At 39.5% G+C, this 17,459-nt stretch overlaps 1 protein-coding gene across 2 annotated transcripts in view; it reads right to left on the reverse strand.

The window, feature by feature from the left end:
- The window catches only part of LAMA3 (laminin subunit alpha 3), a 318,755-nt gene that overhangs the window by 156,103 nt on the left and 145,193 nt on the right, over nucleotides 1-17,459 (reverse strand). For both annotated transcript variants that reach the window (XM_077135789.1, XM_077135788.1), the window contains exons 14-20: nucleotides 17,132-17,178; nucleotides 16,416-16,515; nucleotides 15,667-15,719; nucleotides 15,334-15,439; nucleotides 13,631-13,730; nucleotides 12,601-12,757; nucleotides 10,108-10,240 (exon numbers count right to left, since the gene is read on the reverse strand). In XM_077135789.1, coding sequence (XP_076991904.1) covers nucleotides 10,108-10,240; nucleotides 12,601-12,757; nucleotides 13,631-13,730; nucleotides 15,334-15,439; nucleotides 15,667-15,719; nucleotides 16,416-16,515; nucleotides 17,132-17,178 — 696 coding nt within the window. The remainder of the gene's footprint in view (nucleotides 1-10,107; nucleotides 10,241-12,600; nucleotides 12,758-13,630; nucleotides 13,731-15,333; nucleotides 15,440-15,666; nucleotides 15,720-16,415; nucleotides 16,516-17,131; nucleotides 17,179-17,459) is intronic.

Here is a 17,459-nt window from a genome sequence, read left to right on the forward strand (position 1 = left end):
TCCTTTATTACTGCCTTCTTTTGTTCATAGCTGATCTTTTGTGATGCAAATGAGTCATCCCTTTCTCATTTCTGTTTTTGCATGTATCTTAAATACATGGTTACATGGGGATTCGTATTAATCAACCTAAGTCTTTATCCTACTAGTTCAAAAAGATACTAAACTTCAATAGCATACATAGTCTCTGTTACTAGACCTCTTAGTTTCCATTTTTATGTTGTTTTTGTCACACATTACCTCTTTATATTCTGCATGTCAATAACATGCGAATATGATTATTCTTTATTCAATTATATTCTAACTCATATTTGTTAAAGAGTAGTTTCATAAGGAAGATGTCAAACTACTGGATTTTGCATTTACCCATGTAATTATCTTTATTGAAAATCTTCACTTCTTCCTACTGATCCAAGCTACTATTTCCTTTCCTTTCCCCTTCAACTTGAAGAACTTCCTTTAGCATTTCTTGCAGAGCACGTCTCTTGGTGATAAATTCTCTCAGTTTTTGCTTATCTGTCAGTGTCTTAAATTCTACCTTAATTTTGAAGGGTAGTTTTGCCAGATACAGAATTTTGGGCTGGCAGTTTTTCTTTTTTAGTATTTTAAATATGTCATACCATGGTCTTCTTGACTCCGTGGTTTCTGATGAGAAATTGACCCCTAGAATTATTGGGAATCCCTTGCATATAACAAATTGTTTTACACAATTTGAAAAATGTGCTGGCTGCTTTCAGAATTCTTTTCTTTGGCATTTAACATTTTGATTAGTATATGTCTTGGAGTACATTTATTAGGGTTTATCTTATTTAGAGTTTGCTACACTTCTGGAACATGAATATTCACACATTTTCTAAGATTTGCAAACTTTCTGGCCATTATTTCCTCAAATATTTTTTCTACCCCTTTTCCTTCTCCTTTCCTTCTGGGAATCCCAGAATGTATATGTTGTGTATTAGTTAGGGTTCTCTAGAGAAACAGAATCAACAGGAAGCACTCACAAATGTAAAATTTATAAAAGCGTCTCACGTAACCATGGGACTGTAGAGTCCAAAATCCTCAGGGCAGGCTGTGAAGCCGAGTATTCTGATGGAAGGTCTGGAAGAACTTCACAGGAGAGGCTTGCTGGCTGAAGCGGGAAGACAGCTCGTCTCTTCTGAATCCTCCTTAAAAGGCTTTCAGTGATTAGATTCAGCATCACTCATTGAAGAAGACACTCCCCTTGGCTGATTACAAATGGAATCAGCTGTGGATGTAGATGACGTGATCATGATCTAATTCTATGAAATGTCCTCATTGCAACAGACAGGCCAGCACTTGCCCAACCAGACAAACAGGAAGCACCACTTGGCCAACTTGACACATGAACTTGACCATGACAGTCCACCCCTTGTCAACTTGGCAGCTACACATACCACCTTAAACTATACCTAATTTCTAAGTAAAAAACATTAAAACACACATTTTTTCTTTCACTTAACAATACTCAACTGTCCTGCATATAACTGGAAACACATTAACTCTCTCCAGAATAGGGTGCAAGTCCTTGGGTAATATTCATTCTGAAACTTGGTATCTCACAACTTAAATAGTATAATGAACAAAAGGGCATTACAGTCCTTGTTTCTGTAACTGATCATGTGGATGTAGTTCATATTTATCACTACCTTCTTCCACTATCCATTCCATGTTCCCTTTACCCTCAGAAAGCACTTCAGCTGGCCGTGGTTTTTGGCCTGGTGGGGTGACCCAAACCTTCATTCCTGAAGTTTTAGCACCATTGGTAGCCTGCCTGGATTCGGTTGTTGCAGTTTTCCATTGATTTTAATCACAGGGTATGGTAGTAATAAAAGATGCCCTAGGGGATCTCCTATATTCCAAGAAAACTCTTATTTACCTCCATTGTGTAGGTGCAGTTCTACTTCCCTGATAGTCAGGGTCAATCATCCCAGACAATAATGTAATTCCCTTCTAGGCTTGTTGATCCAGGTGCATAAGTAGCCCAAAGCAACCAGGTGGCAGTCTTAGATTCCAGTTCAATGGAATCACTGTTGTTTCTCCTGGTGGAAGCACTCCCCCTTTTGGAACTAAAACCTGTAGACAAGCAGAGCTCAGGGTCGTGGGGACAGGAAGCAAAAATTTTCCTAGTGGATCACTACGGGTAATAGTGAGTGGTACCACTCCCATTTCCACCCCTTGGTTCCTGGCCCATGGATCCTGGATATGGTAGAAACAGCACCATACAGTGGATGCTGATTCAGAGCATATGCAGCTTCCTGGAGAACACTACCCCAGGCCTTCAAGGTATTTCCACCTAGTTGGCACTGTAATTGAGTTTTCAAAAGGCCATTCCACTGTTCTATCAATCCAGCTGCTCCTGGATGATGGAAAACAAGGTAAGACCAGAGAATTACATGAGTATGTGCCCATTCCCACACTTCATTTGCTGTGAAATGTGTTTCTTGATCAGATGCAATGCTGTGTGGAATACCATGACTATGGGTAAGGCATTCTGTAAGCCCACAGATGGTAGTTCTGGCAGAAGCATTGCACACAGGGAAGGCAAACCCATATTCAGAGTATAAGTCTATTCCAGTCAGAACAAATTGCTGCCCCTTCCATGAAAGGAGTGGTCCAATGTAATCAATCTGTCACCACGTAGCTGGTTGGTCATCTCAGGGAATGGTGCCATATTGGGGGCTGAGTGTGGGTCTCTGCTGCTGGCAGATTGGGCTCTCAGCAGCAGCTGTAGACAAGTCAGCCTTGGTGAGTGGAAGTCCATGTTGCTGAGCCCATGTATAACCTCCATCCCTACCACCATGAACACTTTGTTCATGAGCCCACTGGGCAATGACAGGAGATGCTGGGGAAAGGGGCTGACTGGTATCCACAGAACAGGTCATCTTATCCACTTGATTATTAAAACCTTCCTCTGCTGAAGTCACCCTCTGGTGTGCATTCACATGGGACACAAATATGTTCATGTTTTTAGACCACTCAGAAAGGTCTATCCACATACTTCTTCCCCAGACCTCTTTATCACCAATTTTCCAATTATGGTCTTTTCAAGTCCCTGACCATCCAGCCAAACCATTAGCAACAGCCCATGAGTCAGTATACAAACACACCTCTGGCAAGTTTGTCTTCCAAGCAAAATGAACAACCAGGTGCACTGCTCGAAGTTCTGCCCACTGGGAGGATCTCCCCTCACCACTGTCCTTCAAGGACACCCGAGAAAGGGGTTGTAGTGCTGTAGCTGTCCACTTTCAGGTGGTACCTGCATATCGTGCTGAACCATCTATAAACCAAGCCCGAGTTTTCTCTTCCTCAGTCATTTCGCTGTAAAGAACTGCCCAAGAGGCCACAGCTCTAGTCTGGGAAAGAGAAGGTAATGTGGCAGGAGTGGAGACCATGGGCATTTGGGCCATTTCCTCATGTAACTTACTTGTGCCTTCAGGACCTGCTTTGGCCCTATCTCACATATACCATTTCCATTTTACAATACAGTGCAGCTGCACATGCCCAACTTTATGGCTTGGTGGATCAGACAACACCCAGGTCATGATAGGTAACTCAGGTCTCATGGTAACTTGGGAGCCCATAGTTAAGCATTCAGTCTCTACTAAGGCCCAGTAGCTGGACAAAAGCTGTTTCTCAAAAGGAGACTAGTTATCTGCAGCAGATGGTAAGGCTTTGTTCCAAAATCCTAAGGGTTTGCATTGTGATTCTCCTATAGGGGCCTGCCAAAGGCTTCAGACAGCATCTCTATTTGCCACTGACACTTCCAGCACCATTGGATCTGCTGGATCATACAGCCCAAGTGACAGAGCAGCTTGTACAGCAGCCTGGACCTGTCGCAGAGCCTCCTCTTGTTCAGGTCCCCACTCAAAATTAGCAGCTTTTCTGGTCACTCAATAAATGGGCTGGAGTAGCATACCCAAACAAGGAATATATTGTTGCCAAGATCCAAAGAGACCAATTATACATTGTACTTCTTTTTCAGTTGTAGGAGAGGCCAGATGCAGAAACTTATTCTTCATCTTAGAAGGGATATCTCGACAAGCCCCACACCACTGGACACCTAGAAATTTCACTGAGGTGGAAGGCCCCTGTACTTCTGTTGGATTTATCTCCCATCCTCTGACATGCAAATACTTTACCAGTAAGTCTAGATTAGGTGCTACTTCTTGCTCACTAGGTCCAATCAACATGATATCATCAATATAATGGACCAGTGTGATATTTTGTGGGAGGGAGAAACAATCAAGGTTCCTGCGGACAAAATTATGACATAGGGCTGGAGAGTTGATATACCCCTGGGTTAGGACAGGGAAAGTATATTGCTGACCTTGCCAGCTGAAAGCAAACTGTTTCTGGTGGTCCTTACTAACAGCTATTGAGAAAAAAGCATTTGCCAGATCAATAGCTGCACACCAGGTACCAGGGGATGCACTGATTTACTCAAGCAATGATACCACATCTGGAACAGCAGCTGCAATTGGAGTTACCACCTAGTTGAGCTCACAATAATCCACTGTCATCCTCCAAGACCCATCTGTTTTCTGCAAAGGCCAAATAGGAGAGTTGAATGGGGATGTGGTAGGAATCACCATCCCTGTATCCTTCAAGTCCTTAAGAGTGGCAGTAATCTCTGTAATCCCTCCAGGAATCCAGTATTGCTTCTGATTTACTATTTTGCTAGGTAGAGGCAGTTCTAGTGGCTTCCACTTGGCCTTTCCCACCATAATAGCCCTCACTGCACGAGTTAGAGAGCCAATGTGGGGATTCTGCCAGTTGCTCAGTATGTCTATTCCAATTATACATTCTGGAACTGGGGAAATAACTACAATTTAGTTATTGTATGGGACCAGGGGCCCACTGGACCCACTGTGAGACAGACCTGAGCTAAAATTCTATTGATCACCTGGACTCCTAAGCCCCCACTCGGACTGGTGGACCTGAGTGACGTTTTGGGTCCCCTGGAATTAATGTCATTTCTGAACCAGTATCTAGTAATCCCTGAAGTATGTGATCATTTCCTTTTCCCCAATGCACAGTTACTCTGGTAAAAGGCTGTCAATCTCCTTGGGGAAGGCCTAGAGAAAGATAAATAGTATAAATTTGTGGCAGTGTAACAGGATTCTCTCCCAAAGGGACTTGGCTGTCCCTTCATTCAAGGGGCTCTGGGTCTGCAAACTGTCTCAAATCTGGAAATTGATTAATGGGCTGTGATTCTGTGTTTTTGTAATTCAGATCAGACTTCTGCTCACTTGACCTAGAACTCTTATTTATACAGCTCAAACAAGAAGTTAGACTTCTGTTCACTTGACCTAGAACTCTTTAGTTTATACAGCTCAAACAAAAATAGGAGAATGCCCTTCTATTGTATTTCTAGGTACCCCGATTTACTAGCCAATGCCACAAATCTCTGAGAGTCATATAATTTTGACTCCTGCTTTGAGTTTGCTGTCTATTATAATAGCTACATCTACCCTGTCTTTGGCGATTAAATGCTGCCACCAGTCTGCAAAGTCCCCTTCGGGGAGTGGTGAGAACGGGGAGAAATTCAACTTCCCCAAGTTGAGTTCTTGATATTCTCACAAGCAGTGTGGACAACCAGAGCTATAGGCTGAGCTCCCAGTCTTGGGATTTGTTCATATGAAACTTAACCCCAAAAAGGATAGGTCAAGTCTACTTAAAATTTAGGCCTAAGAGTCACCCCCAAGAGAGCCTCTTTTCTTGCTCAGATGTGGCCTCTCTCTCCAGCCAACACAACGAGCAGTCTCACCACCCCACCCCTCTCTACGTGGGACATGACTCCCAGGGGTGTGGACCTTCCTGGCAACGTGGGACAGAGATCTTGGAATGAACGGAGACTCAGCATCAAGGGATTGAGAAAAACCCTAGAATGAGGTGAGGCTTAGCATCAAGGGATTGAGAAAACCTTCTTGAACAAAAGGGGGAAGAGAGAAATGAGACAAAGTGTCAATGGCTGAGAGATTCCAAACAGAGTCGAGAGGTTATCCTGGAGGTTATTCTTATGCATCAAGTAGATATCATCTTGTTGTTCAAGATGTAATGGAGAGGCTGGAGGGAACTGCCTGAAAATGTAGAGCTGTGTTCCAGTAGCCATGTTTCTTGAGGATGATTGAATAATGATACAGCTGTCACAGTGTGACTGTGTGATTGTGAAAACCTTGCATCTGATGCTCCTTTTATCTACCTTGTCAACAAAGCAGAACATATTGAATAAAAATAAATAATAGGGGGAACGAATGCTAAAATAAATTTAGTTTGAAATGCTAGTGATCAATGAAAGCGAGGGGTAAGGGGTATGGTAGGTATAATCTTTTTTTTCCGTTTCTGTGTTCATTTTATTTCTTTTTCTATTGTCTTTTTATTTCTTTTTCTGAATTAATGCAAACGTTCTAAGAAATGATGAATATGCAACTAAGTGATGATATTGTAAATTAATGATTATGTATGTTGTTTTATTTTGTTTCTTTATTTTTTAATTAATAAATAAATTTTTTAAAATGCTGCCACCAGGGATCTGGTCATCCCCACTGTGTTTAAGGACTCCACCTCAGTGACAGCAGTTCCCACAGAAAAATCTGACCTACAGAGAAGTGCAACTACAGAGCTCTTCAGGGATGATGGCGCTAGTCTCACAAATTTATTTCTCATTGTTCTGGTAAAAGGTGCATCTTCCAGAAATTCCTGGGGTATAAGAGCAGGTTTTGCATGATAAATAGACTCTAACATTCCAATCTCTCTAAGCCTCTGGATCCCTCAACTACATTATACCAGGGCAGTTCTGGCATTTCAACCTCAGGTAATACTACCTTTTGATCCATGTTTCAACCAACCATCCAAACAAACTGTTAATACCTTTTCTAACCCTTTGAGCTATAACACTGAATGCAGAATCTCTGCTTAGTAGGCCCAAAAAAAAAATTCAGCCTGATTCAGGCTTATATTTCTCCCACCATTATCCCACACCTTTAAAATCCATTGTCACACATATTCCCTGATTTCTGTCTATATAAATTGGAAAACTCACACAGTTTCTTTTGGAGTATAACATACCTCCTCATGTGTGATACTTTGTACCTCACCTTTAGGGGCCTGTTGGGACTTTAGTCTAGTTATAGGTCTGGAAGAAATGAGGGGTGGTGGTAGATTAGAAATATCTTCCAAGCCATTTGCTTCAGGGAATTCATTTGCAGTTTCATCTGGTGAAACAGGATTAATCACTCTAGGGCTAATCCCTTCAGGAGGAGGTTGGGTGATCAATTCCTCAAGGCAGGTTGGAAGCGGGGTGGCTATGTCCTCACAGCAGACTATTACAGGGTTATCTAGAGAAGACTCAGCATGACCTAGGGTTTCAACCTCACCCCTGACATCATTATCAATCTATATGTCACCATCCCATTTTCAGGGTCCCACTCCTTTCCAATCAATGCCCTCACTTTAACGGCAGGCACCATGCAACACTGAGATTTCAGTTTGTATTGTAAAGTTGCTACTCTAACAATAAGATTCTGAGTCTGATTTTCAGAGATCTCAAGTCTACAGTTACAGGAAATAAGATTTTCCTTCAAGATACACACAGAAACTTCTATATCTTTCAGATGGTGCTTAAGCTTCTCATTTGAAGCCTTTAGCCCATCCCTTTCACTCCTTAATGTATCCAGTGTATCTAACAACAATCAGCCAACATCTCTATACTTCTTATTTCTATAAAACTCCATAAAGGTGTCAAAAACATTATCCCCCAGAGCCCGGCTTCGTACAAGTGAAGCATTAGGAGAAATCGAATGGTGATATTTTGACTATCTCTTTTGCCAACTCACTCCATGGATTGGGAGTGTCTTCTGATTATGGGAACCAGAGTCCTTAGAGCCTTTGAATCCAGTCAGAGTAGAAACCATTCATAAAAAACCGTTTTTAAGATTCTGTTTCTTAAGAACCACTCCTGGTACCAAGTTGTATTAGTTGGAAACCATTCATAAAAACACATTTTTAAGATTGTTTCTTAAGAACCACTCCTGGTACCAAGTTGTATTAGTTAGGTTCTCTAGAGAAACAGAATCAACAGGAAACACTCGCAAATATAAAATTTATAAAAGTGTCTCATGTAACCATGGGAATGCAGAGTCCAAAATTCGCAGGGCAGGCTGTGAAGCCGATGATTCCGATGGAGAGTCTGGACGAATTTCACAGGAGGCTTGCCGGAAGAAGCAGGAACACAGCCTGTCTCTTCTGAATCCTCCTTAAAAGGCTTCCAGTGATTAGACTGAGCATCACTCATTGCAGAAGACACTCCCCTTGGCTGATTACAAATGGAATCAGCTGTGGATGCAGCTGACGTAATCATGATCTAATTCTACGTAATGTCCTCATTGCAACAGACAGATCAGCACTTGCCCAACCAGACAAACAGGTACCACCACTTGGCCAAGTTGACACATGAACCTGACCAGGACAGTTGGTATACTTCATGTGGTGCCACAGTTCCCTTAGGCTCTGCTCACTTGTTTTATTCTTTTCTCTACCTGCTTTTCTGATTGTATGATTTCAGTTGTCTTGTCTTCAAGTTTACTGATTCTTTCTTCTGCCTGCTCAAATTTGCTGTTGAATGCTTCTAGTGTGTTTTTAATCTCTATTATTGTGTTTTTCAGGCACATAAGTTCCATTACATTACTTTTTAAGCTTTCTAATTCTTTTTGTTCGTGTATTATCTTCATGTCCTTTAGTTCTACATTCATATTTAACTTATTTTTATCCATATTTTCCTTTAATGTCTTGGACTGGTTTAGGAGATTTGACTGAACATCTTTTATTAGTCATTCCAATGTTTGTGTTTCCTCTGAAGTTTTAATTTGTTCTCCTGAATGATCCATTTCTTCCTCTTTCTTTGTATGGCTTGTGATCTTTTCTTAATGCCTGTTCATTTGATTACTTTGATGTGCTAATTCTGTAAGTCAGTTTCTCCCTCTTGCCTGGGGTATTAATGTATACTGGCTGTGTGTTAAAGCTCTTCCCCAATACTTGGGACAGTTTATATGGAATCTTTAGAACAACATAAGAGTTCAGATTTTATCAGGTCTTTTTGGGCCTGCCTCTTACCCTGGGCATGTGTACTAACTTTAAAGATTACTCTATTATGTGTGACAGTTTCCACTCTAGGAGGGGATTTTCTTTCCTCTGTTCCTCCTCTGGGAGTTCTGGACTGTTCTCTATGTTTTTATATAAATTTTCCTCCGCAGTGGCTAGGATTTTCTCAACTCCTCTCCCACACTCTGGATCCCTTTTCACTTCAGCTTTCAGCCCTGTGTCCACCCTGTCTATGGCATCTCAATTTCCCCTTTTCATGTAGCTTTCTGCCTCTAGTAACTTCCATGTCAGAGGAGCCAGAAAAGAGTCAGTGTTCAAAAACACCCAATTTTTTGTTTAGGTGCACCCACAATTAGGGACCAGGCTGGGAGTGTGTACTGCTTGCCAACAATTCTGTCACTGGTCACTCTGGTTTCCAGGTGACCATTTTGTATGTGTACACACGCCGACGCTAGGGCCCTGCCTTAGTTCTATGTGGCCTTGGGTCCCTGTGCCTGAATGTGCATGGGACCCTAAGATGCTTTCATGGATGACTCTGTGGTCAGTGACCATGGAAGGAGATGCCCAGGCCAGAATGCTGTTGCTTTGTGTCTCTTAAACAGTGAAGAACCACCTTCTATCTCTTTTTGAGGGGGAAAGGCTTTTTTTTTCCAATTCAATGCTTGTGGAGTCTTTTAAGCAAATTGGATTTGCCCTTTTATTCAGCTGTTTCTAAGAGGAAACATTCCCAAGGATGTCTTATGCTGCCATCTTGATCAAGTTGTCTATGTCAATTTTTTTAAATGATAATTAATGATAAATTTAATGGCAAAACATAAATAAGCAGAACATTTAAAGAATGAAAAAATAACAAAGATCAAAGCACCTCAAGAACTGTCCTGATCAGACAGCCATAATATTTTCTAAAGATTGTCAAGTTATTAAAGTTGGAGAAAATATTTCACTAATCGATCATTTCTTAATGCAAAAGAGGCTTTAAAATTCACCTACCTTCATTAACCCAGGGAGAATAAATAGTTATATGGCCAGATACTGCTTCAGTTCCAGGGTTAATATATCTCAGAATAACATGAAATAAGGAGAGATTTGACTTGCCCACATTCAACATTATCCTTACTTCATTCTGAAAAATACCCCCAAAAAATAAATAAATAAATTTTGGAGATGACTGGTTAAAAGAAATGCTAGCCAAACAATGATTATATTTTCAGATTTCACTACTGGGTTTGTAGGGCACACACACACACAAATCAACAAGCACAAAAGTAACTATATGAAAGTTGAACATAGGAAAGCCTAACAATGAATTTAAATCACTTACAATGAAAGTTACAGTGAAAACGTACTCCCTCAGCCACTGAGATCTCTTTTGACCTTTTTACAGTCTGGTAGACAGAGCGGAGCATTAGATGGACTAGTTTAAGGAAAGCCACGGTGACAGGGACAACCACCACAGCTGAGAAAAATAAAAAGATGGAAGAGAAGGAAAGGAAAGTGTATTATTTAACACCACCACCCTCGAAGCAAGACCACTCCACTATCCATGTCACATACACAAAGCTCTAAATGGTTATAGAAACCCCCTGGTGACTAAGAAGAGGCTACAGACCCCAAACACAGTGGTAAATTGTGTATGCAACTAAAATATGTCTATTAAACCTTATGAAGCCCCTTTCCTAAATTCCTTGTCGAAAGAGAATGTGGGCTTCTCAACCTGGAGGAGGGGTTGTATTGGTCTCTGGGCCCCTGCTGCCCACACTATATGCTCTGTGAAGGTTGCTGAGCCCATGATCTTGAAGGAAAAGCAGCCTATTTAAATTCTGAACTGCTGACTGTATGTCCAAATCCTACTATGGCCCAAAGGAAGTTCTCAAATCAGCAGCTCTTCTGGTCTCTCCCCCAGCAACTTTGGGGAGTTGAATTTGTTGAATTAAACATCTGCGACAATAAAGACTAGCTTTGGGTACTATCACTTGTTCTGGGAGAAACAGCTGCAGCTGGCTCATACCAATGAACTCCAGCTGTTACTCTCAATTTGAATGAATTCATCTTTAAGTGTCACTTCAAAGTTGGAAAGGAAAAATGCAAAATGTATTAGGAGCAGAGTTAATTAAGTACTGATTTGAGGGATATCACCAAGGTCCTCAGACCAAAAATACCTCCTCCTCAGAAAATCCATCATCAGAAATTCATTCTTTTTTGTCAACCAGTTGTTCTTTAAAACTGTACATACCTGGGAGAAGGGATATACTTTGATTGGGTTCTCATTCATTTACATCCTATTATGACTCAGTGGGATCCTTGGCTTTTTTCTGAGTAATGAACTAAAATCAAGGCATTAAAGAAAGTGAATTTCTGAATTTGGGGAGAAGAGGGAAAGAGCAAGGTGTCTTAAGCTCCTAGATACTATTAGGGAAAGGCAATTTAGAACAGGGACGTGGGCCAGGCAAGGTGCAGCAAAAGCTTGCTGGGAATCATTGGAAGTTCCAGGAGAATTGTGAACTTATCCCAGTTTTTCAAAGGGCTGGTTGTGGTTGACACAGCAAGCGCCAGTCCTGGGACTGCTAACTACAAAAGCAGGTTACCTTGGTCCTCACTGTACTTCTCTGATACTAAATTTCTCCCCTAAGAAATACAGCTTAAATAGACCAAGCTCAAGGAGAAAACTGGAGAACAAAACTACTCAATGACTATTACAGAATTATTTAGTTATAAATATTACACAAGTCCTAAAGGTAAAGAAATAATGCATATTCCCTTATCATTCCAAAACAAAGTCAAGATATATAAATATAGCAGAGCAGAACAAAGGAAAGGAGAAATGTGGGAAAGAGAAATTAAATAGTACTACCTAACACTTATTTTTCTTAGTTTCTGTTCATATCATTATTCAAAGTCTAAAAAAAGTATTGATCAAAAATTAACCACACAAGCTTTATTGGAAGTATTTAAGTCAACTCATTTTATTTTTGACAAATGGCTTTAAAGAAACATGTTCCTCATTGTAATACAGCCAGATCTCTTCAGAAAACAAGGCTCTGCAAAAAGTCTCCAGAGATAAAAGCTATTTTTCCTTAATCCCTTCATTTTCTGCCTTGATTGGTGACCAATTAAAATAATAATGAACTATGAAGTATATGCAAATACATACATATCACCACTCATTGTTATAAATATCTAAAGTGAACTCATCTCTTGACTACTGCTGATATTATCTGCAGGCTCATTCTGAGTGAGAGATATTTTCCTCTCTGCATTCTCCCTTTCCTGTCTAGAGATCATATGGTTATCATTGTTATAAATATATGCTTCTCGGTCAAAATTTAATCCTACACCATACCCGAACCTCAACTCACATTCTGGAGAAAAATTATCCTGGAATCAGTTTGAAGATGGTTCATCTTTTGGAGGTTCACTGAAAATGTCATGGGTAAATTCATAGGCTCCTCACCCATAAAGCTGTCTGGAGGTATTTCTGCATACCTGTATCGAGGTCATCTGGGCGTATCCTCTCCAGCTAAAATCTGGAAACTCCAAAGGATCGAATCCAAACCGAACATCTCTCCCATTAGGTGTAGTGCCATCTTCAATCTCATACTTCATATGATGCAAATCCGGAAAATAGTAGTTGCTTTCAGGTCTTTTATAAATAACAAGCAAATGTGGAGACAGTAAATAAATTAGGCTTAATGATAATCTGAACATCCTTGAATCACAATACTGCTACTGCTAAGAGACCCCTAGCAAACTGACAGAGGGCATTAAATAATGACAAATGACTCTAATGCCTGTCCTCTAAATTATTATTTTTACTCATGTAAACATTCCCTTAAAACACATCCATTACCTACCCACTCCAAGCAGTAACATGGGAAAATCATGTAGAATAACCGATAGTGACAGCATCCTTTAATATCTTCTGAATGGCTGCCAGCAACTTAGAAAGTCAAATTGGGTTATTTACCATAAATTTATTTATCCATTCATTTATTCACTCACATTCACTCATTTTGCAAATATTTTTTGAGCATCTATGGGCCAGACATGGGTGCTAAGCACTGAAGATTCAATAATGAACATGACAGAAAATATTTCCCGTGCTAAAGTTGGTATTTAATAGCAACTTGTATTCAAACAAAATACCTAAAAAAAAACACCAAAATAATTATAGAGATGATGAAGGTGGTGGAATGAAGATTTTTTTGTCTTTTTATTTTTATATATTTTAAAATATTTCTACAATGAACATATTTTTACATGTATTATCAAAAAATATTTAGAAAACAAAGTGGGTGTGAATACTTTCTAAATTTGTAAGAAAACCTAGAAATGCTCAGAAAACATCAAAAGCAAACACTTCGGAAGATACAGTGCTCAGCACAAAACTACACAAGATTTACTAACCTTGAGAAAAGGTACACCAGTATTCTCTCATCACCACCACTGTCAGAACAGGCAGGAACATCTAAGATTATGTTCCAAAACATTAAAATAAAGCTTGAAAAGGACTCACCGCTGGCACACCTTCCCCACAATGTGCTCCCGGCACTGGCATCCTCCAGAATCCCCACTGCACATGGGGGTGACAGCTCCACCAACATCACATTGGCAGCCTGCACATCAGGAAACAGCGCAGTTACCTCTCAAACCATCTCCATGCTGAGTACTTTGCCTCCCCCTATGAAAAATGCACATTAACAATCCCCATGTTTCACTGGTGAGCTGTGTTCCAGTAGCCTTGATTCTTGAAGAGGACTGTATAAAGATATAATGCTTACAATGTGACTGTGTGATCGTGAGAACCTTGTGTCTGATGTGCCTTTTATTCAAGGTATGGACAGATGAGTAAAAAAAAATATGGACAAAAAATAAATAAATAATTGGGGGCATAAGGGGTAAAATAAATTGGGTAGATTGAGATACTAGTGGTCAGTGAGAGGCAGGGGTAAGGCGTATGGGATGTATGAGTTTTTTCTTTTAATTTCTTTCTCTGGAGAGATGCAAATGTTCTAAAAATGATCATGATGATGAACACACAGCTCTGTGATATTATGAGCCATTGATTGCACAACATGTATGAAATGCATGTGTGTGAAGATTTTTCAACAAAAATATCTTTTTAAAAGATTAAGAAATAATCCCCATGTTTCAGGTGTTGTGCCTTATTCTCCTGTCAAATCCTATATTTGGAAGGTATTTGAAATATGTAGCAAGCAACCAAATTAAAATGGTTGTATCTCTCCAAAAGTTTGCTTGCAAGTTGGTAGTGCACTATTGCAGACAGCCAGAAAGCTGTTGTCCAGTCCACAGGTGACAGTAGCCCAGGAACTGAACATGACTTAGAAGTACAGTGCTGTTTTAAATAATGTGTGTTAATGAGGAACTGTGGGAGCAATAAAAGAGCAGAATGGGGGTGGGGGCAACTGTCCTGAACTTTTATTATTTAATGTATATTATCTCCAAAAAGCTGGCTTTAACTTTTTTGATAATATAAAATATATATCTTTAAAGTTACTAAATCTTGGTTGACATATGAATGCAATATAGACATACAATGGAATATTATTCAGCCATTAAAAGGAATAAGGTTCTGATACTTGCTATGACATGGGTGAACCTTGAAAACATTATTCTAAATTTGAAATAAGCCAGACACAAAAGGATAAATATTGTGTGATTCTACTTATATAAAATATCTAAAATTGGAAAACTCATAGTACAAAAAGCATATTAGCAGTACCCAAGGGTACTGGAGAGAATGAGAAGTTATTACTCAATGGGTACAGAATTTCTGCTTGGATTGACAAAAATTTTGTAAAGAGTAAATAATAATGTTTGTACAACTTCGTGAATATAATTGATGACACTGAATTGTACACTCAAAAATTGTTAAAATGGTAAATTTTATGTTACACAGATTTCACCACAATAAAAAATACTCGGTCTTGATGTTATTTAGGGATTAACAGCTGACCCCCTCTTCCCAATCCATGTTATTTACTATTACATAATGAGAAAGGTAGAAGCAGCCCCATTTGCAATTTATTACTAGTTTCAAGGGAATGGCCAAGTTCCCTGTATTTGGACAAAATTTTCCAGTGTCAACTTATTATTATAAAGTCTACACAAAGACAATGGCCACAGAAGAAAGGTTCTACAGACAGTTTTTGTCTACCAATACTCTGCTTTACTAACAGACCCCGTGGAAGTATTTACCTTGACACCCAAAGTAATTGCTCTTTTCCAGAGCAAAATATCCATCTTCACAGGTGTCACAGGAATCACCAGAGACATGAGACTTGCAGTCACAGTCACCATCTCCCTGCAAAACGAGGAACCAGATGATGAAATTTGACAAAATCACAGAATTATATAATCTTCAAGACTGAAAACTGGCTCATTAGGAAGCAGGGAAGCCAGGATCTCCAAACGTTCAAAAAGATTACTATGTACTCTACAATAAGAGAGGTGCTAAAAGAGCCACGGAAACTCCACAATCAATTGCTCTAACATTCTCTTGCTATCAAATGAAAACTTGTGCCACGTTACCTGCCCACATGCTCCGATTCCACTCACTGTTCCTGACACATCGCATTGGCATTCTGTGGAGATAAGCGGGTGGTGCTTGAACCAAGAGCTGCGCATAGGACAGTCCCCCAGCTCTGGGAACATTGCATGCCAACAATACCACACATGCAGTCAAACTTTCCAGCACACTTCGGCAGAATCACAGTTTGCACCACTGAGCCCTATTAGATGGGTTTCTGGAGTTAGCACATCAGAAAGCTCAATACCGTCCACCTACAAGGAATAGTCATTTGCTTATGGCCACTCTGAGAAAAAACTGCAGCATGATGGAATTTTCAATCAGTCTGATGTTAAAAGTCATTATTGATAAGCTTACATGGCAATACACTGTATTTAAGTATACTTGCTCAGTCTGGCACTTTCAAGTCAGTGTTTTTAAGTTCTTATCCTGGCTTCAACATAAGACTAAATTAAATAAAGTTAAACCAGAAAGAGTGGATTATAAAAACAAGGATGTAAAAATCATTTATCGAGTAGCTGCTTTAGCAAACAACAAAATGCTTAGAGAAACAGGATATAAATCCCTTGCTGAGGCTTTGAAAATGACAGACGTTCTGCCAAAAGTAGGAGAAAACACCAAAACATTACACAGAAATTCCAACAAACTGAACTGATTAAGTAAATAGCTTTTCCATGGGTTTACTCACTGAGGTAGAAAAAATTAAGAGAAAGTTGCAATACAATAAATTATAATATATCATAAAATTTACCTGAACACCCACTGGGATTTTCTCTGGCCAGATTCCAATATAAAGGTTTACAGTTGCTACAAGAAGGACCTTCAACGTGGAGCTTGCATTGGCAATAACCCTTTAAAATAAAGTCAAACTAACATTTAGATCTTGGAATTAAAGCTGAGAAAACAGATACTTTTAACACTCTTAGAAAACTATTCAAAATATCATAACATTATGCTTGTAGCGTTAGCAAATAAACTGTCTCTCTTGTACACAGGCAGCTTTATTTAATGTATACTTGGCCTTTGATTTTTTTTTTTTCCACATGCAGGCACCGAGAATTGAACCCTGGTCTCCAGCACAGCAGGCAAGAACTTTGCCACTGTGCCACCACTGCCCTCCCACCTTTGATTTTTTTAATTCTACTAATTATATATGTCAAACTTATGTACTGAGCTCCACAGTGTTAAGGTCCATAGTGTAAACTACAGTAAGAAACAGTTTCTAGGACTGGAGAACAAAAAGTTTAAATAAGCCTTTTTCTTCTGTTTTTGAAAAAAAAAAAATCACAAAATCACATATGCCATGTGAAATGAACACTGATCCTCATTAAGCAACTTAGCCTCGTGTTTCGTTTTCATTTACTTTTAATTTCAGGAAGCTCCCAGTCATAAATCTTTAAGTATTAGAACAATCTTTGGAATTGCAACCCTTTTATCATATATTTATTATTGCAATTCTCTACTTACCAGACTGGAATCGATGGTACCAGCTGGGTCACAGCCACTGCTGGAGCCTGTGTGTGATTTAGAAATGTTTTAAATGTCTGGGTTATTTTGTTTGTTCATTTTGTTCTTGTTTTCTGGTTTGTTTTGGTGTTCCAGGTTTTGTTTTTAAAAATAGAGCATCTACACTTCTATTTTTTGATAAATGGGTGGGAAGGGACTTAGCATATAAATCATTAAAAGGCACCCTGGATAATGTCTAGATCTTTAATCCAAAAACCACCCTTTCTTCAACTGAACAACTCTGTTCCCTGCCTACTAATAAAAGTTCATTTCTAACTGATGATGAAAG

Source organism: Tamandua tetradactyla, chromosome 18 (genome assembly GCF_023851605.1).
Source record: "Tamandua tetradactyla isolate mTamTet1 chromosome 18, mTamTet1.pri, whole genome shotgun sequence".
NCBI lineage: Eukaryota > Metazoa > Chordata > Mammalia > Pilosa > Myrmecophagidae > Tamandua > Tamandua tetradactyla.